The sequence below is a fragment of the Palaemon carinicauda genome, chromosome 28 (assembly GCF_036898095.1).
Source record: "Palaemon carinicauda isolate YSFRI2023 chromosome 28, ASM3689809v2, whole genome shotgun sequence".
In the NCBI taxonomy this organism is placed as follows: Eukaryota; Metazoa; Arthropoda; class Malacostraca; order Decapoda; family Palaemonidae; genus Palaemon; species Palaemon carinicauda.
Window position 1 is genome coordinate 56,087,855 of NC_090752.1, and position 19,407 is coordinate 56,107,261.

General features: G+C 42.2%; 1 protein-coding gene across 3 annotated transcripts in view; it reads right to left on the minus strand.

Moving 5' to 3' along the window:
• Nucleotides 1–19,407, minus strand: part of sfl (N-deacetylase and N-sulfotransferase sfl) — a 158,908-nt gene that overhangs the window by 39,100 nt on the left and 100,401 nt on the right. For 2 of the 3 annotated variants that reach the window (XR_011040262.1, XR_011040261.1), the window contains exon 16: nt 17,629–17,754. Coding sequence is in view for 1 of the 3 variants with exons in the window: in XM_068352020.1 (XP_068208121.1) it covers nt 17,662–17,754 (93 nt within the window). In the remaining 2 variants the exon portion in view is untranslated. Of the gene's footprint in view, nt 1–10,466; nt 17,755–19,407 lie in introns of those variants that run through there. The other variant, XM_068352020.1, reaches the window with a different exon arrangement.

A 19,407-nucleotide genomic window follows, 5' to 3' on the forward strand; every position in this document is an offset into this window, starting at 1 on the left:
TTACAGAAACGAACTAGATCGGTAACTGTGAAAAATAAAAACCAAAATCATTAGTTAACATTCATTCCCCCGGGAAGGCTCCGAAGAGGAATCCCGAGGGAAAGGAAAACAAGAATTACACAACAGGCACGTGCCCTCACAACCACTTACACTCACGGAAGGAGAACTGTAACCAACACAGAATTATCCATCCATATACCAAGGCACTTCCCCCAATTTTGGGGGGTAGCCCATTATAACAGAATTATAACAATTATAATTATGTAACTATGTAACTATGTAATTATGTAATTTAAAAATGAATGAACACTAAAGAAAGAACGAAAACCCCGAAGGGAATCGTTCTACAAAAGCTGAAAAATCAACAAATACAATTAGATTCATAAACTAATTGAGACAAAACGTATGGCGTAGCAACCCCACCCACACGGGAAGGAAGCTACTCAGACGTAGTAAAAGTAACGTAGTAAAAGGGTGAACGACCTCAAAGAGAGAGAGAGAGAGAGAAAGACAGTAGTCAAACTCGATCACGACCCATGAAATTACAGTACGCCATGGTGGCCTAACTGCCGAGGGCTCCACGGAGATAACGTACACTACACACACAAGCACAAACTCTGAAAAGGAAACTTACTGATTTCTATACTCAAATATATACATAAACACGAAAAAATGTTTACATATATATTGAGTAAAAGAAAAGTAAGTGATTAAGTAAAGACAAAACAAACAATGGCTGCCAAGCGAGGACAAAGACAGAGACGTCTGTCCATTGTCCGAGCCAAAAGTGAAGTGAAGCAGTTCACCGGTGTGTGAGGGGGGGAGGGGTAGCTAGCTACCACTCCCCTACCCCCCTGCTAACTAGCGCGGGGGTAATACACACTCGTTAAATTCTAATGGCTCGCCATTTCAGCTACGCCGAAAGGTAAACCCAATGTAAATAGCGTGGTTTGTATTTCGGTTACGGAACAACTAGTCTTTTTTTATTGACTCTCTTCTGTACATTAGCTCCTATGATGACTTATTGAAATTATTTTCTTTTGGTTTTAAATTTGCTTCTTTGAAGGTTATCTCCATTCTCTCTTGTATACATATTTTGTATTATACATACCAGTTAGAATATCCTTTTAATTGTGTATGGGGATTTCGACCATACTAAATTTCCATGATCTTTAATTCCCTCAATTGCCCTACAGTATGCGTGTTCAAGTCATTGTGTTACCTTTTCCAGCATATCCTATTCTGTCCAAAATATAGTAGAACTTCTGTATACAACCAGTTTGAAATACAGTACATCAAAATTTGGCATTACAAGTCATCTTGCTTCCAATTTCTGGATCTTGCACGAGTAGAGATGACTAAACAAAGGCCCACACCTTAGTCAGTCTATAGATCTCATTCCTTACTAAAAATCAGGCTGTTTGAAGCACACAAAAAATGACAAATTCGGAGATAATTTGTATTTTTTCTAACCATAGAAACCTTAGCTATTTACAAAGGGTATTACTTTCGGCGTAGCTGAATGACGAGCCATTAGATTTTTAACGAGGGTTAACTACCCTCTCGCTAGTTAGCGAGGGGGTAGAGGAGGGGTAGCTAGCTACCCCTCTCCCCTCACACACCGGTGAACTGATTCACTTCACTTAGAGGTAGGACTTGCCTTGGGGGACAGGGCTGGCGGGCAAATATGTGTAAATAGCTAAGGTTTGTATGGTTAGGAAAAATACAAATTATCTCCTAATTTGTCATTTGTTCCGTAAGAGAAATACAAACCACGCTATTTACATAGGGTGTCTTAAGTCCCAGCCTTACTGGCTTTGGCTTTTGCCTGGGGACTTAGAATCCGAATGAGTAGCACTCGAGAAAAGGAGTCCCTGCACCTCACAAATTCCTTGCTCTGCAAGGAACGTGCGGCCTACATAAGCTTGTGTGTGAAGGAATGAGGTGTGACTCGTCCTAGGAAGTTGACCTGAAGTCCTTTAGATGGAATTCTAGGCTAGGACGTTCCCAATACCACCTCGTCAGGGTATGGGGGACGCGACAGTATTATATTAATACTAGGAATGCAAGGAAGCATGGTTTACTTGCAGAGGTTTGAGGGCAGCTATGCAGAGAACCCAGGATGCTGCTTTCCCCAAGAGAGGGGAGGATGAAGAAAAGAGTAAGGGCCAGACATACTTTTTCATTCATGCAGACTAAAACCGGGTAACAATGCCCTCAACTTTCTGCTACCTGTCCATTAAGGAGCCTGAGGTTAGACCAGCTGTTGTGCAGCCACCAGAGGGCCGATAGAGAAAGTATCGAGACTCCTGTGGGTCACGTCCTGCAGGTAGTGGGCTGTGAAGGTCGTTTGACGCTTCCAGACCCCAGCTTGTAGAACCTGCGTCACAGAGAAGTTTCTCTTGAATGCCAGAGACGTTGCAATGCCTCTGACATGGTGTGCTCTAGGGCGACGTGACGGAGGAGGGTCTGGATTCAGGCCATGATGGATGACCCTTCGAATCCAAGCTGAGATGGTATTCTTGGTGACCCTCCTCTTCGTCCTTCCTGTGCTCACAAACAGGGCTTGCACGCGAGGACGAACTGCAGCTGTTCTTTTAAGATAACGCCTCAGACTCCTTACTGGGCATAGTAGGAGAAGGTCTGAGTCATCTATTACAGAACGAAGACTCAAAATCCTGAAGGAGTCGAACCGTGGGTCCGGAACTCCTGGATTTTGAGTCTTAGCTACAAACTCAGGGACGAACCTGAACGTTACCTCTCCCCATCCCCTTGAATGGGCAACGTCGTACGAGAGACCATGAAGTTCACTGACACGCTTGGCTGAAGCCAGGACGAGAACGAACACCGTCTTCCAAGTCAGGTGACGATCAGAAGCCTGGCGTAATGGTTCGAACAGAGGTCTCTTAAGAGCCCTGAGAACCCGAATCACGTTCCCTGGAGGAGGTCTCACTTCCGATTAAGGGCAGGTAAGTTCGTAGCTTCGTATGAGCAAAGAAAGTTCCAGCAAGGAAGAAATGTCTATTCCTTTCAGCCTGAAGGCCAGGCTTAAGGCTGAGCGATAACCTTTCACCGCCGAGACCGAAAGGCGCATTTCCTCCCGCAAATATACAAGAAACTCCGCTATTGCTGGAATAGTGGCATCGAGGGGAGAGATACCCCTCCCACGACACCAACCACAGAAGACTCCACTTCGCCTGGTAGACCCCTGCAGATGACTTTCGCAGGTGTCGAGACATCCTCTCCGCAACTTGTTGCGAAAAGCCTCTCTCTGTGAGGAGATGTTGGATAGTCTCCAGGCGTGAAGTCGAAGCGATGCTACGGCTTTGTGGAAGATGTTACAGTGTGGTTGCTTGAGTAGCTTGTGTCGAGGGGGAAGTTCTTTCGGGAGTTCCGTCAGGAGCTGCAGAAGGTCCGGGAACCACTCTGCATGATGCCATAGCAGAGCTATCAAGGTCATTGACAGGTTGACCGATAGTCTGGTCTTGTTGAGCACCCTTCTCATCAGACAGAACGGTGGGAAGGCGTAGACATCAATGTTGTCCCACTGTTGTTGGAAGGCATCTTGCCAGAGTGCCTTGGGGTCCGGGACTGGGGAGCAGTACAGCGGCAGCTTGAAGTTCAAGGCTGTCGCGAACAGGTCCACTGTCGGGGAACCCCACAAAGTCAGGACTTTGTTGGCTACTAGAGGATCCAAAGACCACTCGGTACTCACTATCTGCGATGCTCTGCTCAGACTGTCGGCGAGCACATTCCTTTTGCCCGGAATGAAGCGAGCTGATAGTGAAATCGAGTGGACTTCGGTCCATCTCAGTATCTCTACTGCAAGATGGGATAGCTGTTGTGAAAAGGTACCTCCCTGCTTGCTGATATAAGCCACTACTGTGGTGTTGTCGCTCATCACCACCACGGAGTGACCCGCCAGGATCTGTTGGAACTGTTGAAGAGCCAGATATACGGCCTTCATTTCTAGCAGATTGATGTGGAGGTACTTTTCTGATTCTGACCATAAGCCTGAGATCCTCTGGTTCAGAACGTGGGCCCCCCACCCTTCTTTTGACGCGTCCGAGAACAGCATCAAATCCGGGGGGAGGACGAGAAGATCCACTCCCTTTCGAAGGTTTTCGTCGGTCAACCACCACTGCAGGTCCGTCCGTTCCGCAGGACCCATAGGGACCAGAACGTCCGGGGGAATCGTGGCCTTGATTCCACCAGGACTTGAGCAGCCATTGCAGAGATCTCATCCTGAGGCGGCCGTTTGGAACTTGACGGGCCAAGGAAAACAGGTGACCTAGGAGACGTAACCAAGATTGGGCTGGAAGCTCTTCTCGTCTGAGGAAAGGATCTGCGACCCTCCTCAGCCTTGCTATCCTGTCGTCTGATGGAAAGGCTTTGTGGAGATTGGTGTCCAATATCATGCCTAGATAGACCAGTCATTGAGATGGAAGCAGAGAAGACTACTCAAGATTTACCATGATCCCTAGATCTTGGCAAAGTCCCAGAAGCTTGTCTCGGTGTCGAAGAAGGGTCGACTCCGAGTCTGCCAGGATCAGCCAGTCGTCCAGATAGCGAAGGAGATGGATGCCGATCCTGTGTGCCCACGACGATATCAGGGTGTACACTCTGGTGAACACCTGTGGTGCTGTGGAGAGACCGAAACACAGCACCTTGAACTGGTAGATCTTGTTGTCTAGGCTGAATCTCAAGTACTTCCTGGAAGACGGATGGATTGGGATCTGGAAGTACGCGTCCTTCAGATCCAGTGTGCACATGAAGTCTTGCGGTCTCACTGCAAGTCTGACCGTGTCTGCTGTCTCCATGCTGAACGAAGTTTGTTTGACAAACTTGTTCAGGGCTGAGAGGTCAATGACGGGTCTCCAGCCTCCAGACGCCTTCTTTACAAGAAAGTCGACTGAAGAAGCCTGGGGAGCCGTCGACGACCTCTGGGAGAACATCCTTCTTGAGTATGGTCTCGACTTCTGCCCGAAGGGCTAGCCCCTTTGCCGATCCCATGGCATAGGAGCTCAACGACACTGGATTCGCTGTCAGGGGAGGTAGAGATGTTATGAACGGGACGCGATATCCTTGGCTGATCACGGAGATCGTCCAGGAATCGGCCCCGAGTTGTTGCCAACTGAACGAGCAACTTCGCAGGCATCCCCCCACTGGTGGACATGCAGGGGGATTGCCAATCCTAGCGTTTGCGGCCTCGGCCGCTTCCTCTAGGATTCTTGCCTCCCCTGGAGGACTTTCCGCCCTTCTTGTCTTTGACAGGAAAGGGCTGCTGTTTGGACACCTTTGCCTTTGCTGCCGGAGCCAGTTTCGATGTCCTAGACTGACAAGGCTGTTGTTGTTGAGGTGCTGGAGGCTTGTAGGATCTGGATGTAAGAGGCCTTTGGAGGAGAGAATCGTGATTCGATTTCCTCCACCTCTCAGCTGTCCGTTCCACATCCTTGGGCTCAAACAGGCTCTTTCCAAGGATAGAAGAGTGTCTGAGCTTGCAGACAACCACGGCTGGGACCTTCGAGTGGAACCTCTCGGTCACCGCATCACGACGCTTCAGGATGGAGTTTGCCCACAAGTTCGAAACTTGGTGAGCCAGAAACTCGATGGTGCGTGTGCCCGAGAGGAGGAAAGTCTCCATGGCCTTCCTGGTGCTCTCCTTGGACAAGTCCTCGGATCGCAACAGGATGCCCAGACATCCAGCCACGAAGTGGCCTGCATGGCACACTTTGCGACTTTCTACTGGCTCAAGATCTCTGTAGCCGAGAATGTCACCTGCCGGGAGGAGAGTTTCACAAGAGAAATTCCCCTGGTAAGCTCTTCCACAGAATGATGGAAAGGAAGAGCTATACAAGGCTCCCCTCTGATCTCGAAGTACCTCCTCTGTTGTACACGAGGAGGTGGGAGGAGTTTGTTACCGGCAAAGGAACGGCTGGAGGAGGCGAGTTCGGAGAGCTGTTCATCCTTGTCTTTGGCGCTCTTTACCCCCTGGGACCAGGGCAGAGCCACGCTGGCCTTCGAGGGTTTTTGAGTGCATGCTCCGACTCATGCTGCTCTCCTCCTGGTGGACTGGCAGCAAAGTCTCCTGTCCCCAACTGCTCTACTTGGGGGGACACGTGGACGTTCTCCTGGGGTCTTTCTGGCTCTGGTCGAATCCAGGAAGAAGACTTTGGGACAGTCTTCGAGTCCTTGGGCTCCCTCCTAGTATGGATACAGGACTCCAGTAAAGAAGTCTGAGGGCTCCTCTCTGCCCACACAGGGAACGATTCTCCTACTCGAGGTGGGGTTCCTCCCATTGGTGCCATGGGAGAATGTCTCACCTCGCTGGATTCTCCAGAGGACGGAAAGGCTTCGTCCACAGGAGAAGGAGAAAACGTCTGAGAGGGGGGAGGGGCCTTCCTGACGGACTTCTTAGGAGCCAGTTTAACCCTAGGAAAAGTCACCACGAAGTCTACTCCTCTCTTCCTCTTCAGCAGAGACGAGGCTGCCGTTGGTTTGAGGCCCAGATCAGCGAGGGCCGGCTTAACAGCCTGGACGACCGCTCTGAACAGGGACCCAAACCAAGGCTGACGGCTGACAGACGCAGTGTCAGCGACTCCCACTGGAGGGAAGGGGATCGGGCGATCCTTTGGAGTAGACACCACAGGGCCTGCCTGAAAAGAAGAAGATGAAGAGTGTTGCCTAGACCTCTCTGAAGATTTTTCCTCCTCTTGCAAGTGCGCTGTTCTGCGCTTACGGGGGGGAGATCGTGAAGACAATGATCTGGAAGTACGCGCTCCTGAAGACTCGCAAGGTTGCCCGTGCTGCGAAACCTGGCGGGAATCGCGGTCGAGATCGCCATGGCGCTCGCGCGATGGTAAAATCGCAGGTTCGTACGCGGGCGAACGTTGGCGCACATGCGCGCGGGGAAATGAAAGCGCGGGTGCGTGTGGGCGCGTGGGCGAGGGGGCGCGTGGGCGAGAGGGCACGCAGGCGAGAGGGCGCGTGGGCGTGCGGGCGAGTGGGCGCGTGGGCGTGCGGGCGAGTGGGCGCGTGGGCACGCAGGCGAAAGTGCGCATGGGCGCGCAGGTGAGGGTGTGCGCGGTTTTAAGGGGGAGCGCTGGCAGCCGGGAGAAAGACGGCGCGCAGGCGAGCGATGGCGTGTTGGCGAGCGATGGCGCGTAGGGCGAGAAGGTGACCGACTGCGCACAGAAGAGATAGTGCGTGGGCGCGTAGGAGACCTTCGGCGAACAGAAGTGTGGGTGCGTTGGAGAGCGCTTGCGCGCAGGCGAAGGATCGCGCGGGCGCGCAGGAGATTGCTGGCGCGCAGGTGCGCGGTCAGGAGAAAAGAGCTGGGGCGCAGGACCAGAAGTAGTAGTAGCCTGCACAGTGTCTCGTTCCAATCTAGAAGTACGCACAGGTGAGTGCGCGTGATGGCGAGCAGGCGATGGCTGGCGCGTGGGCGAGATCTGAGGGCGCGCAGGTGATCGTAGGCGAGGAGGCGAAGGAAGAATCTCCTTGCCTGCGCCCAGATCCAGAGATCGTGGGCGCGCATCAGGAACAGGGCGCGCAGATGTGCACTGGCGAGTAGGTGATCGTGGGCGCTCAGGAGAACGTGGGCGCGCATGGCGCGCAGATGTGCTCTGGCGAGCAGGAGAGCGCTGCCGCACAGATCTCTGACGAGCAGGAGAGTGCTGACGCGCAAGTGAGCGCTAGCTCGCAGGTGAGCGCTGGCGCGCAGGTGAGCACTGGCGCGCAGGAGATCTACGGCGAGATGACTCAGCTACAGGAGATCGCTGGCGCGTTGAGTCCGAAGAGGGCTGGTCCTCAGCTACAGCAGGAGAGCGCTTGCGCGCCACTGCGCACAGGAGATCGTGGGCACGCAGGTAAAACCTGGCACTTAAGGGACTTACTCACATTGTGAGATAAGCCCTTTTGCCCCGAAGGGACCGGTGCCCGTTGGATAACGGGGTGCGTTGGCGCCCACTGCGCATCTGCGTCCAGGAACGGAGAAGGAAAACTCCCAGGTCTGGCAGGCGTAGGAGATCGCGAACGATCTGCTGAGAGGTCTAGAGATGCACCTGCAACGGTCTGCTCACGTCGAGGAGGATCTTCTTCGGGGGACGTCGAAGGCGATGAACCGAAGAGGCGCCTCCTAACTCCCTTGTAGGGAGAAGGAAGGCCTCTACGGCGAAGAGGAGGGCGAGCCTTACGGCGAAGAGGAGGGCAAGCCTTACGGCGAAGACGACCTCGAGGGGTAGCAACACCATCGTCGGTCCTCCGAAGAGGAGTCTGTCAGTGAACTCCCCCGAGGGGGAGAATCACCCGCAGGAGAGACCGTTGGACTCAGCTCCTCCCTCGAAGGATGTTCGGAGGGGGGAACTGAGCCTTCAGCAACATCCGCAACAACAGCAGGGGTTTGACCCGACCCGTCGGAAGCCTCTGCCACAACAAAGTCGACAATAGATAGAGGATCTACCTCTGCTATTACCGGCGACTGTTTGACAGGTGCACCCAACAGGATCAGGTCAAACAGGGCTTCCCTGGAGGGCGAGCCCTTAAGCCCCAAGGAAGCCCAAAGCTGCAAAAGATCATCATTAGCAACAGAGTTATCAATATCCTCCCCCGGAGGAGGAGGAGGAGCTGCCTCGCTATGGGAGGCAACTCCCTCTCCCGAACCCCGAGCTTGGTCAACAAAAGAATGGCCTACGCTACCACTCGACGTCCTGTCACGAGAGACCGATCGAGTGGGAGCTTCGGAGGAGGTTCGGGCAACGGAAGAAGAGTCTTTGGAACCTTCCTTCTTCAAGGAAGCCCTTGAAGGAGAAAGGTCACGCCTAGACTTCTTCTTACGTCGTCGGGAAAACCTCTCCCACTGGGAGGTAGACAACTCCCTACACTCACTACAAGTTTTATCCCTATCACACCGTTGACATCTGCAGTACGGACACAAGGTGTGAGGGTCCGTCTTGACCGCCGACATGAATGTCCCACAAGGGCGGCCGGGTAAGCCAGGGCACTTCCGCAATGATAGAGAGAGAGAGAGGCCAACTTCCAAACACACAAGCTGCAAGAAAAAGCAAATAAAGATTAAGGCTGTCAAAAATGCGAGGGTGACACCGACACGTCTGATCATCACCTAAGCCAAAAGTGAAGTGAATCAGTCCACTGGCGTGTGAGGGGGGAGGGGTAGCTAGCTACCCCTCCCCTACCCCCTCGCTAACTAGCGAGAGGGTAGTTAACCCTCGTTAAAAATCTAATGGCTCGTCATTCAGCTACGCCGAAAGTAATACCCTATGTAAATAGCGTGGTTTATATTTCGGTTACGGAACAAATAACGTGTTAAGTTCACGTCAGAATGAAAGCACTGCTCTGAATGGTAAAGTAAACTGAAGACTTAGTGTAGTTAATCCAAGGGTTCTGATATGCAAGAATTTTTTTTTTTAAACTTTATTACCAAAAACAGTATTCGACACACATAGACATCAAATATATTACTGGCAAGAAAATTTCATCACCATGATTTTATGTAGTAAGACAATACATAAAGATTACAGATAACCGAAAGAAAAACAAAAAAAAAACCTTTTAGAGGAAGGCACATAGAAACTAAGCATTACCAAATGATGAGACCATAAATATCTAAGAACAGCATACAAAAGTGCTTTTCTTGAGAGAGATTAAACAAAAGTTATAAGACCACCTCAAAACAGTTTTCGCTGAGACTGAGGAAGTTACTAGACTGGGGAGGTAGATTATGAATTATACAAAGTAACTGGAAGTCCATAAATTATCCATACACCACCTTGTCATATTTTACATCTGCTTTGCAACAGTTTCTATGCATTTGAACACATCTCAAAACTTCCCATGAACAAATAAAAATCTTTCTGACTCGTTTCCTTTACATGAAAGGTCTTTGATAGAAAATGGAAATATTTTTCAAGTAAATAATTCACAAAAACTATAATTCAGTTTGGCAATTACCTTTATATTGCCATTTAATTGTAATATGGCATGAGGACTATCTAGCATTATGGCACTAAACACAAGAGATTCTTTGAAATAAATTGCCAACTTGTTTGAAACTTCCATAATCAAATTAGAACTTAAAATTACATAACCGTAATATTGAAGACCTAAGCCCATTAACTTGCTTGCAAAATTTCACTTTTATCTAAAACCATAACTGAATGGTCTATTAACCAAATCATAAAATGCACACTAGAGCCATAACCTTAGGATTTATTTTTCCAGTTGCTTTTATATATTTAGTCATTCAATTAACCTTATAATAAATGAAGAATGTGTCCGGAAAATCCTCAAACTTTTCTGTTTCTCAACGAGATGAAATTTGATGATCAAGGAACTTTTAGGCAAGTTACTACCTAAACAAAGTTCTACTTTGCAAATGGCAGAGTTTGTGGGTGGTCATTCTTAAATGCATTACATTTCATGAGTGTTGAAAGTAGTATGTACATTTCTGCTTTCAGAAAAAAATATGCATATTTTCACCTGGATTATCAATATACTGTACTGTACTTATGAAAAATACTTTTGGCGGAGAATGAAAACATGTTTCAATCTACTTCCATATCAGATAACTTCACCTTCTAAAGGAGCTCTTGCCTCTAAACTCTTTTGTGAAGAAAATATTATATTTCTATTTTACAATTTAATTTACATTATAATGAATTTACATGTATTATTACATCATACTTAAATTCATATTTATTTATATAGTTATATACTGTATATTTAAGAAAACACACAATATGGTAGACATGCACACATTATACATCTATTTATATATTTATATATATATCTATGTATATTTTTAATCTGTTAGTCAACTTACATTACTAGAAAGTCATACAGTAATATCTTTGACATAACTTTTTTTTTATAACATTTAAAATATTGGTACATAAGCTGTCGAGATGGTTTGCACACTAAATTACACCTCAAAATAGAAGATTAAAAAAAATATATATATATTTGGAGTTACTAAATAAAAATAACATAGCTCACGAAAACTTAAACTGAGGAAAAATTCAAATACCTGCGGAACTTGTCAAATTATAATTTGGGGTGAACTGAAATAAACTTCACGAGGAATTGTAGATAAGTAAATGAAAATTCAATGAATAAGCTTTAAGCTCCTAAGTTTTAAAGGGTGAAGGACATTCCCCAATCTTCTCAGCTGCGCAAGAGAAAAAGATTATAAAATAATAGTTGAACCCACTATAAACTGACTATATATATTTATATGGGATATAAGCATTAAAAAATTGTGTTCCAGAACACTGGCATCATCAATAGATATACAGTAATGTACTTTAGTTAGCACCAGACTAGTAGAAAGTCTTGATAATTATAAATTTGCACTATAAAAATCTAGTTGGAAATACAGCACAAAGGGAAAAAGCAACATATAAAAAGTCAAAAGGCAAAAAACTCGCATTTTAGTGCCTGAAAATTTATTGATATAAGAGATTTATTAGAAAAATTTTAAAACAGAACTAAGTACAAAAGTGGGAATTATTTTTCTTTGGTATATTTTATAGTTTACTCAATAAATACAGAAGTGTCGGAGATAAGTCTACTTCACATTACCACTACCATAACCAGATGATAGAATACTGTAGAATATTTTCTTAACCATTTCAGAGCCACCTCAAAATGTTGTGCTCTCCAAAAAAAAAGAATAAATTTGATCTACAATAATAAACTACTTTAGAAATTCAAGGTTTAAATAAAATGAAAATGTTGAAGATTCTGACAAAATTTTTTGAGCTTTTTCCAAGACTTTACTTTCATTCTAGGTTGAGAATTGGACAATTGTATAAAATATTATTCATGATTAGTGATGATCTGCATTCTGGGACTAGGTGTTGTTGTGGCCAAAGCTTGGTATACCATACTGGTTGACAGCTAAACAATCACAACAAATATATTTGATCGTATGTCAGAAAATAGGTCACACTTCACACATGAAGGTCGGACGCACCAACATATTAAGCGACTACTGTATGTAAGCCATAAATACAACGGTTTCAACTTACCAGTGTTTCATAAATACAACTCAGCTCCCAGAAAGAAATTATATCATTGCTTGGTTACAATTTCATTTCAACATAGTATATTTATGTCAATGTTTTTTTAGTCCTAGTTAAGTTTCCATGTTAAATAGTTTTTTTATGTCCTAGATTATGACTTTACTATTGCATTAGAATAGATGGTGATTTCACTGGTAATATACAGTACTGTATTTAAACGGGTTCCAACTTTCATCCAAACTCAACTTTCAAAATGTTGTAAGAATGGATCTCCGTTATAGCCCGAGGACCTGCTGTATATTCTAAATATAAAGCCAAGGTATAGAAAATGATACTTAACAATAAACATGACTTGATTCAGATAAAAATTTCACCTCCCTCTAAAAAAGATCAGGAAAATGCACTTATTTTGTAAATAAAGAAAAAAATAAATAAATAATAATCAAAACCTTTTTCAAAGAATACCTTACTGTATGAGTTTCTGGTAACCGTATAGAAAAGTGTGGCGTAATTACATTTGTAAAAATAACCCCAACTGCAATCCTATTATAAATAATTATTGAATTAAACAATTTATTTACAGTAGCAGATAGGTCATAAGATCAATTACACCAAAAGCAGATTATCTTAACTGGCAGTTATGTACTGTATATAAAAAGATACATGTGATTCAATTATATCCACTTGACATATCAAGCAATAAATAATCAAAGAGCTGACAGAAAGAGGATCATTAAGGTATCTGTCACACACACACACACCTACAATTGAGCCAAAAGTTAAAATAAAACATATGAACAGAGAAACCCTTCGCCCCCTTTTACAATCTGCTTGGCCGAAAGTCTTCAGGATTGCCTGAAGACTTTCAATTCATCTTATAATATTGTGTTTCTCAACATTTCCTTCAATCAACATTAATCCAAACATAACAATACCAATTGCACGTTAATTTACTTTTGGTACTTCTGGAATAAAATGTAACACGAATGAAAAACATTACATACTCCATAACTATTAGTAACACCAATCCTTTCTCCACAACAAACAATTAACACTGATATGCTAAACAACTGACATAAAATACTGTACCAATTTTTAAAATAGTTCCCTTAAATTAACCAATCGGATATATTCTGACCTAGAATTCTTATTCTCGTTACTAACGGCCAACAGCCAACATACACCTGAGGAAATGTTTTCATTCTACCATGTTTTGAGTATTGTTCTCCTATCTGGTCTCCAGCTGCTGTCTCATCTTAATTTGTTTAACAAAAACTTGTGGTTCATTAAATTCTTTTTACTCTAATCTGGATAATAATCTCTGGCACCTTCATTAATTTAGTTCTTTGCACATGTTGCTCATCTTGTCTTCTCCACCATAGGGATTAATACTAGATAATGTAGAATTCAAGAGATTTTATTCCATCTGTGACCTGATTTTGGAAAGATCATCCTAACCTAGCAGTTGAAGAGGTTGACATGTTTTGTTTTATAGTCTATATATGACTGATCTATTTTAACTTTACTGATTTGTATATATTTTATAATCTTTTTATTATTTCTCATATATGGTTTCTTCATTATTTCTCTGCTTCTTTACCAGAATGGAATGTTATCCCTACTGGAACCCTTGGGTATGTAGCATCCTGCTTTACCAACTAAGGTTGCAGCTTGGCTAGTAGTAGTAATAATAATAATAATAATAATAATAATAATAATAATTAAAATTAACTTTTTCATATACAACACTTGCACTATATTACAAATCTGTTTTCCCATAAGATAAAGGTACTTATCAATTCAAAGGTGACCATGTATAAAGCGAATACACAAGTTTTGTTAGCTGTTTACTTGAACTATACATACTGAACTCCAGTGCAGTATTGCATAAATTACTGAGACATTACATGGTCTATTTTCAAAAGGATACATTTTGTGCCAGGTACAGTATATCCTCCACCTCATCTGTGTATTCAGTTGCAACAGTTTTGCCCTGCCTTAACATTACTGCTAGCTATTTAAGAAAATTAACTAATGCAGTTTTGATTAACTTTTCCAAATCATAAATAGAAAGGTATTCTTTATCAGTCTTTCCCAACATTAAAAGAAAGATATTTTTAAGTCTTTCCCAACATAAAAGGGCAAAAATATTAATCAACTTAACCATAAATAAAACAAACAACAGACTCTTTACTGATACATCAGTAATATTTCCCACCTGGTGACAAGTATGACTGGAAGCTTGAAAATGCAATTAATATGAGTAAGAGATAATAAAGTAAATAACTTTCTTGTAACTTTCAATTAAGAAAAAAGTTATGAGTTCCTTAAATTGTTACAAACTACAAAATTAAAATGGAAAGTAAAAATCTGATTAAAAGGTACATAAACTCGGATAAAGAAAGACCCTACACACAAAGTAAGTTTAGAAACTAAAACAACAGGTACACTGAGCTTCATTAAAAATAGGAAAAAAATCAGTCATTCTGACAAATTAGATCCTTAGTCATATGCAACATTACCATAAAAAAAAACACATTCGCTAATAAGTACCGAGTCGTTCAGTTTCGCATACAGCCACACAATAATCAAGTGTGTATGGTAACAGAAATTCCCTGGTTTCCCAAGTTACCTAATTTTCAAAATCAGCAACAAGAGATACCGACCATTAGTAAAACAACAGCTTATACTTCCTATCTCCATATCAACTCCCACTCCTAAAATAGCTTGGCTTTACATGGTACATACCCCAATCCAATTACTATAAAATTTAGTGCTGTTTTGGTATGGGATCTCAAAGTCATGCTTTTTCTTTGGTATGCGATTTCACCTGATAAATGTGATCTCACTTCACTTCACGGCGAAGCAAGAACCATTAGATTTTCTAAAAAAAAAAATATATACCGGGAATAATCATCAAAGAAATAATAATCAATCATTGATGTTATTGTGCACACCTCAACATTTCCGCTTGCCAGTGCGTACGGAGCTTGATGTTCTTATTTTTTACGAATTAAAAATATTGAGATTGCATACCAAAGCAAAAAAAAACAAAAAATAATTTCCGAGATCACACCATAAATGAGATCGCATACCAAAACAGCACCCAATATTCTTAAGAAAGTTTCAAGACAATAAAACATTACTGCAACATCTGTTCATTACCAAAACCATTACCTTAACATCTGTAAATTATTGTATACATTATTTGTCAAGTAACTAATTTAATGGATGGCACAATAACAACATATCAAATTCAATAGATTATTACACATTAATAACAAATGTTGATTTGATTCAAGCAGCTATTAGCTGTACTGAAATATACAAGACATGTGATTACTTCACATAAGGAAATGGCACCTCTTATCAGCTGCTTTGGTACATCCAAGCAAGCATTAACTTTAAATGCAAACATAAGAAATGAACCACCCATTTACTAAATGAGAAGCGTTTTAAGAAAACTTGCCTCCAACTCGCATATTCCTTAGATCTATATGTCCTGAAAGCCTTTAAGAAAAGGTACTAGTAATGCACCAGCTGTACACCTTTTGATACATTCGATAGCACAAAGTTCTACAAGTGATAAAAACGATAAAAAGTTTAGTTGTGTACTTCTTTAATTGTATCAATTGATGCAACTGATTTTTAAAACCCTCACCTTTTAATAAAACAAAAATATGATGCGATATTTTTAACCCTATTGACATTACCTAATAAATCACCACAAAATGTTTGTCTAGAAAGTACCTAGAGCTGCATATGCACCAGTGTAGTTTTCATTTAATTTTCCCTACACAACTGCATGTATGTGAGCATACCTGATGCATCTATCCTTCTCACGTCTTCTGTTACTACATAATTAAATCTTAAAAGTTCTTTTACTTGCATATATGAACCATTAATTTTCCCCTGTATAAAAGCAAGATCTAATTTTACGATCAGCTGACACCATAAATCTTCTTTGACAAACGTGTAATAGGATGTGAACTTCCACACATGTTTTAATGTTCTGTCGACTTTCAGATTTGATTGTCTCATAGTAGTACGCACAGCGCTGTGAGATTCCATGCTAAAAGTTGAACCCAGGGCTATGAATCTACTACTTCTCATTCATCTTGCATTTAATTTCCCATGGGCGGGCCTTTACAAATGCAATAATATCATACCGGCAGGTTAAAAAAACTTACACAGTAATTTCGAAGCATAAATAAAGTTTGGTTTGTAATAAAATTGTGACTTTTTATAAAAATTAATTCTATAAAATAGAATATATTTCGTTTGCAATCTAATAATGCACTACTCTCAAAAGTAAGAAATTGTTAGAAGGAACTCGATTCACCAATTACTACAGGCAAGAAAAGTAACTACAAAGGATACACTGATTTTAGTCACAAACTTGTGCTTTCAAACAATAAATGATAAAACTTCAGAATCTACATAAAATGAATACAATATTAAAAGTACTAGATAAGCAATTTCCCTTTTGACAGACCTAAAATACACATGCACAAGAGATTTTCCTTCCAGGACTTTTGTGTCATCACCCTGACAAAGTCAATACACATCCGTTTCAGAAACATCATTTCAAACAAAATTTTGCGCATGGAACATACAAATAATGTACAACAGGGCTGTAACAGCATATCATATCTTAAGGTGACTTGCATTCGGTGTATTAAGATCACTGATTTCTATCCAACGGACAAATGCTATAGCACGGGATCTAAATATGCTTGAAAACTTTTTATAGAGAGAAATTAAACTGATAATCCCGCCTACATTCTTCCATTCCATGATAAATCATCTGAATCTTTTTATCAAATTCATAAAGTAAAAATAATGTATTTACTGAATACCTCAACTCATATTTACAGAATTGTGTACAGTACTTCTGTACTGCAGTTCATATGAAATAAACTTCTAACCAAAAGCAACCTCAATCAAAGGCATACAGGTATAGTGTTTGTATAACTGATTTTTCTCTATGGATGCTTACAATTCCACATTTTTATAACGGTACAGAATCTTAATCGTATAAAAAAATAATGCAAAAGTACGAAGGAATCAAAATTTCTAACTTCCAGCATTGAATTACTGCATCTTTGTTCTTTGATTATATTAAAAAGCAAGGACAAAGAGTATTTCACAATAGTATCTCAGACTATAAGGTTAAAAACATTCCACTTCTAATGGCGTAACACAATATTGGAATACTGAAAACATTTTCAGCCTCCAAATTTGGTTATGAAAACAAACAAACGAACTATCACACAATGGATGACGAACAGGTGTGGTATTACTCGCTCCAATATATTCCCTCCCTTCGTAAAATCGGCAATCTATTAATCCTGTTCCCTGTAACACCCTTCAGCATACATCAGTGGCTCAGAGACATTGCCAATTCAAGATACCCATTATCTATTCACAGAATTATTCACAAACGAAGTAAAGCAAGTGAGTGAATATCACTCACATTAATGTACAAGACATAACTATATACGGTAAATGTATATAATTATATGGGCAGAATTTTGAGTGAATATCACTCGTAAGTTCAAAATATATCAAACTCCATGGAGCTTACCCAGATAGTCAAGGTAGGTCTCGACAAGCTTCGCTACTGCAGATCATCTTCGAGCCAGGTAGGCACAGAGTACTCTAATCTCGTGATCAGCTTCTCCAAGGCAACGTTGTAGCTCTGGTAAAAATCCTGTAAAATGAAAAAATTAATTTTCTTTTGTAAATCGATGGTAACCATTAATGAAACAACTTTTAGTCTTGCCTTCTTCATTTTGCTAAGGAAAATGACACAAAGCATGTCAGGCAGCAAGTACACAAGGTAAAAGAGAATGAAGATAAGTAAAACAAAGTCTGACCTGGTAAATTAAAAACAAAAATACATATAAGGATATATTACTGCACTAAATGTTTTTATGTTGAACATGCTAACATAAGTCTTTTCTGGGTCGACCAGTGACGGCCGGTGAAAAGAGTCCTTCTTTACACTTTTCTGATATAAATCTTCCAAATATACCAGAGAAAGATAAAAGCATGGGATGCAGAGGTTACTACCCTCGCGCGAGCACCTCGTGGGTGTCGTGTATACATCAGGGGCGTGTGAAAACCACTATTCACAGGCTGTCTTCCATTTAGATAATTCCTTCATCAAAGGGAAGGGCCGTAACAAAGGCCCCAGAAACCACACTTGGACCACGCCACCGTCACCCAACACGAGTGCCCTCTAAGTCATCCTTCTGTTTTGGACTTGCCCGCATAGTCGTATTTTTTGTGCTCTCGGTGTTTTTCAAGTGTTTGTCGTTAATTCATCATGACTGACGCTGCTTCTTCACCTTTACCAATGTTAAGTACCATAGTTTGTTTTGACAGCTTTTTTCAGTACCGGGCATTTGTTCTCTTTCCAGTAATGTGGATTTTAATTTTGGAAGCGGCTTGGCCTTCTTCGGTGATGGCAGCCATGTTGGATTCGTTCGCTTCGCTAGTATTTCAAGTTAATATTGCCCATCTGGTACTCTGTCATCTAGGTTATATCACTCACGTTTTATGACCATTACTATTATCATTATTTTATTATTGTTTTTACTATGGTATTTTTTTGCTAGCAAGTCCAATTTGGACGAACGAAGAATAACGTTCTTGCCTTTGTTATAGTTCGCGTACACGCCTCGGGAAGGTGGTCGTTTTAGACTATATCTTTATATTTATTTGTTACGCTGTCGTTATTCTTCGTTCTTGGTTATTACAATTTTATCATTATTCTTATATCATATTATTGTGTGCTTTTGGTTCTTTATAATGTAACCATGAGAGCGTGAGCATGGAGTTCTCGGTTTCTGTTACTACAGTTACGAGTTACCCTTTCTCTCGTTTTCTTTCTTAAGCTCGAGTAAGGAGAGGTGGATTTCCCGTTTTCCGTTTTATACGCTCACGAGTTATCCCGGCCTCCTCTTCTTCTCCGGGTTTATGATATTTCGTTTGATGGTATTTACGTTTTATTGATGTGGTTACTGTTAATATAGCTAGCATTATTAATAGGTTCCGTTAGTGTATGAGTCCTTATTTTGGGATCGCTTTATGCCGCCACCCGTAGTTCCGTTCTCTTCGGAACGTTCACCGCCTTGAGTTATACTCCGCTATAATGGATACTCATTGGGTTGGGAACTAGTCAGATATTTGGAGTGCAACGGTGAAACCCGGCACTCAGACTCCGGCTTCGGCCTTATGCACACGAACCTTTTTCATGATTAATCACAATTTCATTATTACGGTCCTTTTTCACCGAATCTCCGGCTTCACCGGAGATCACACAGACGTTCAGCATTGAGGTTAACATTATCTTAACGCT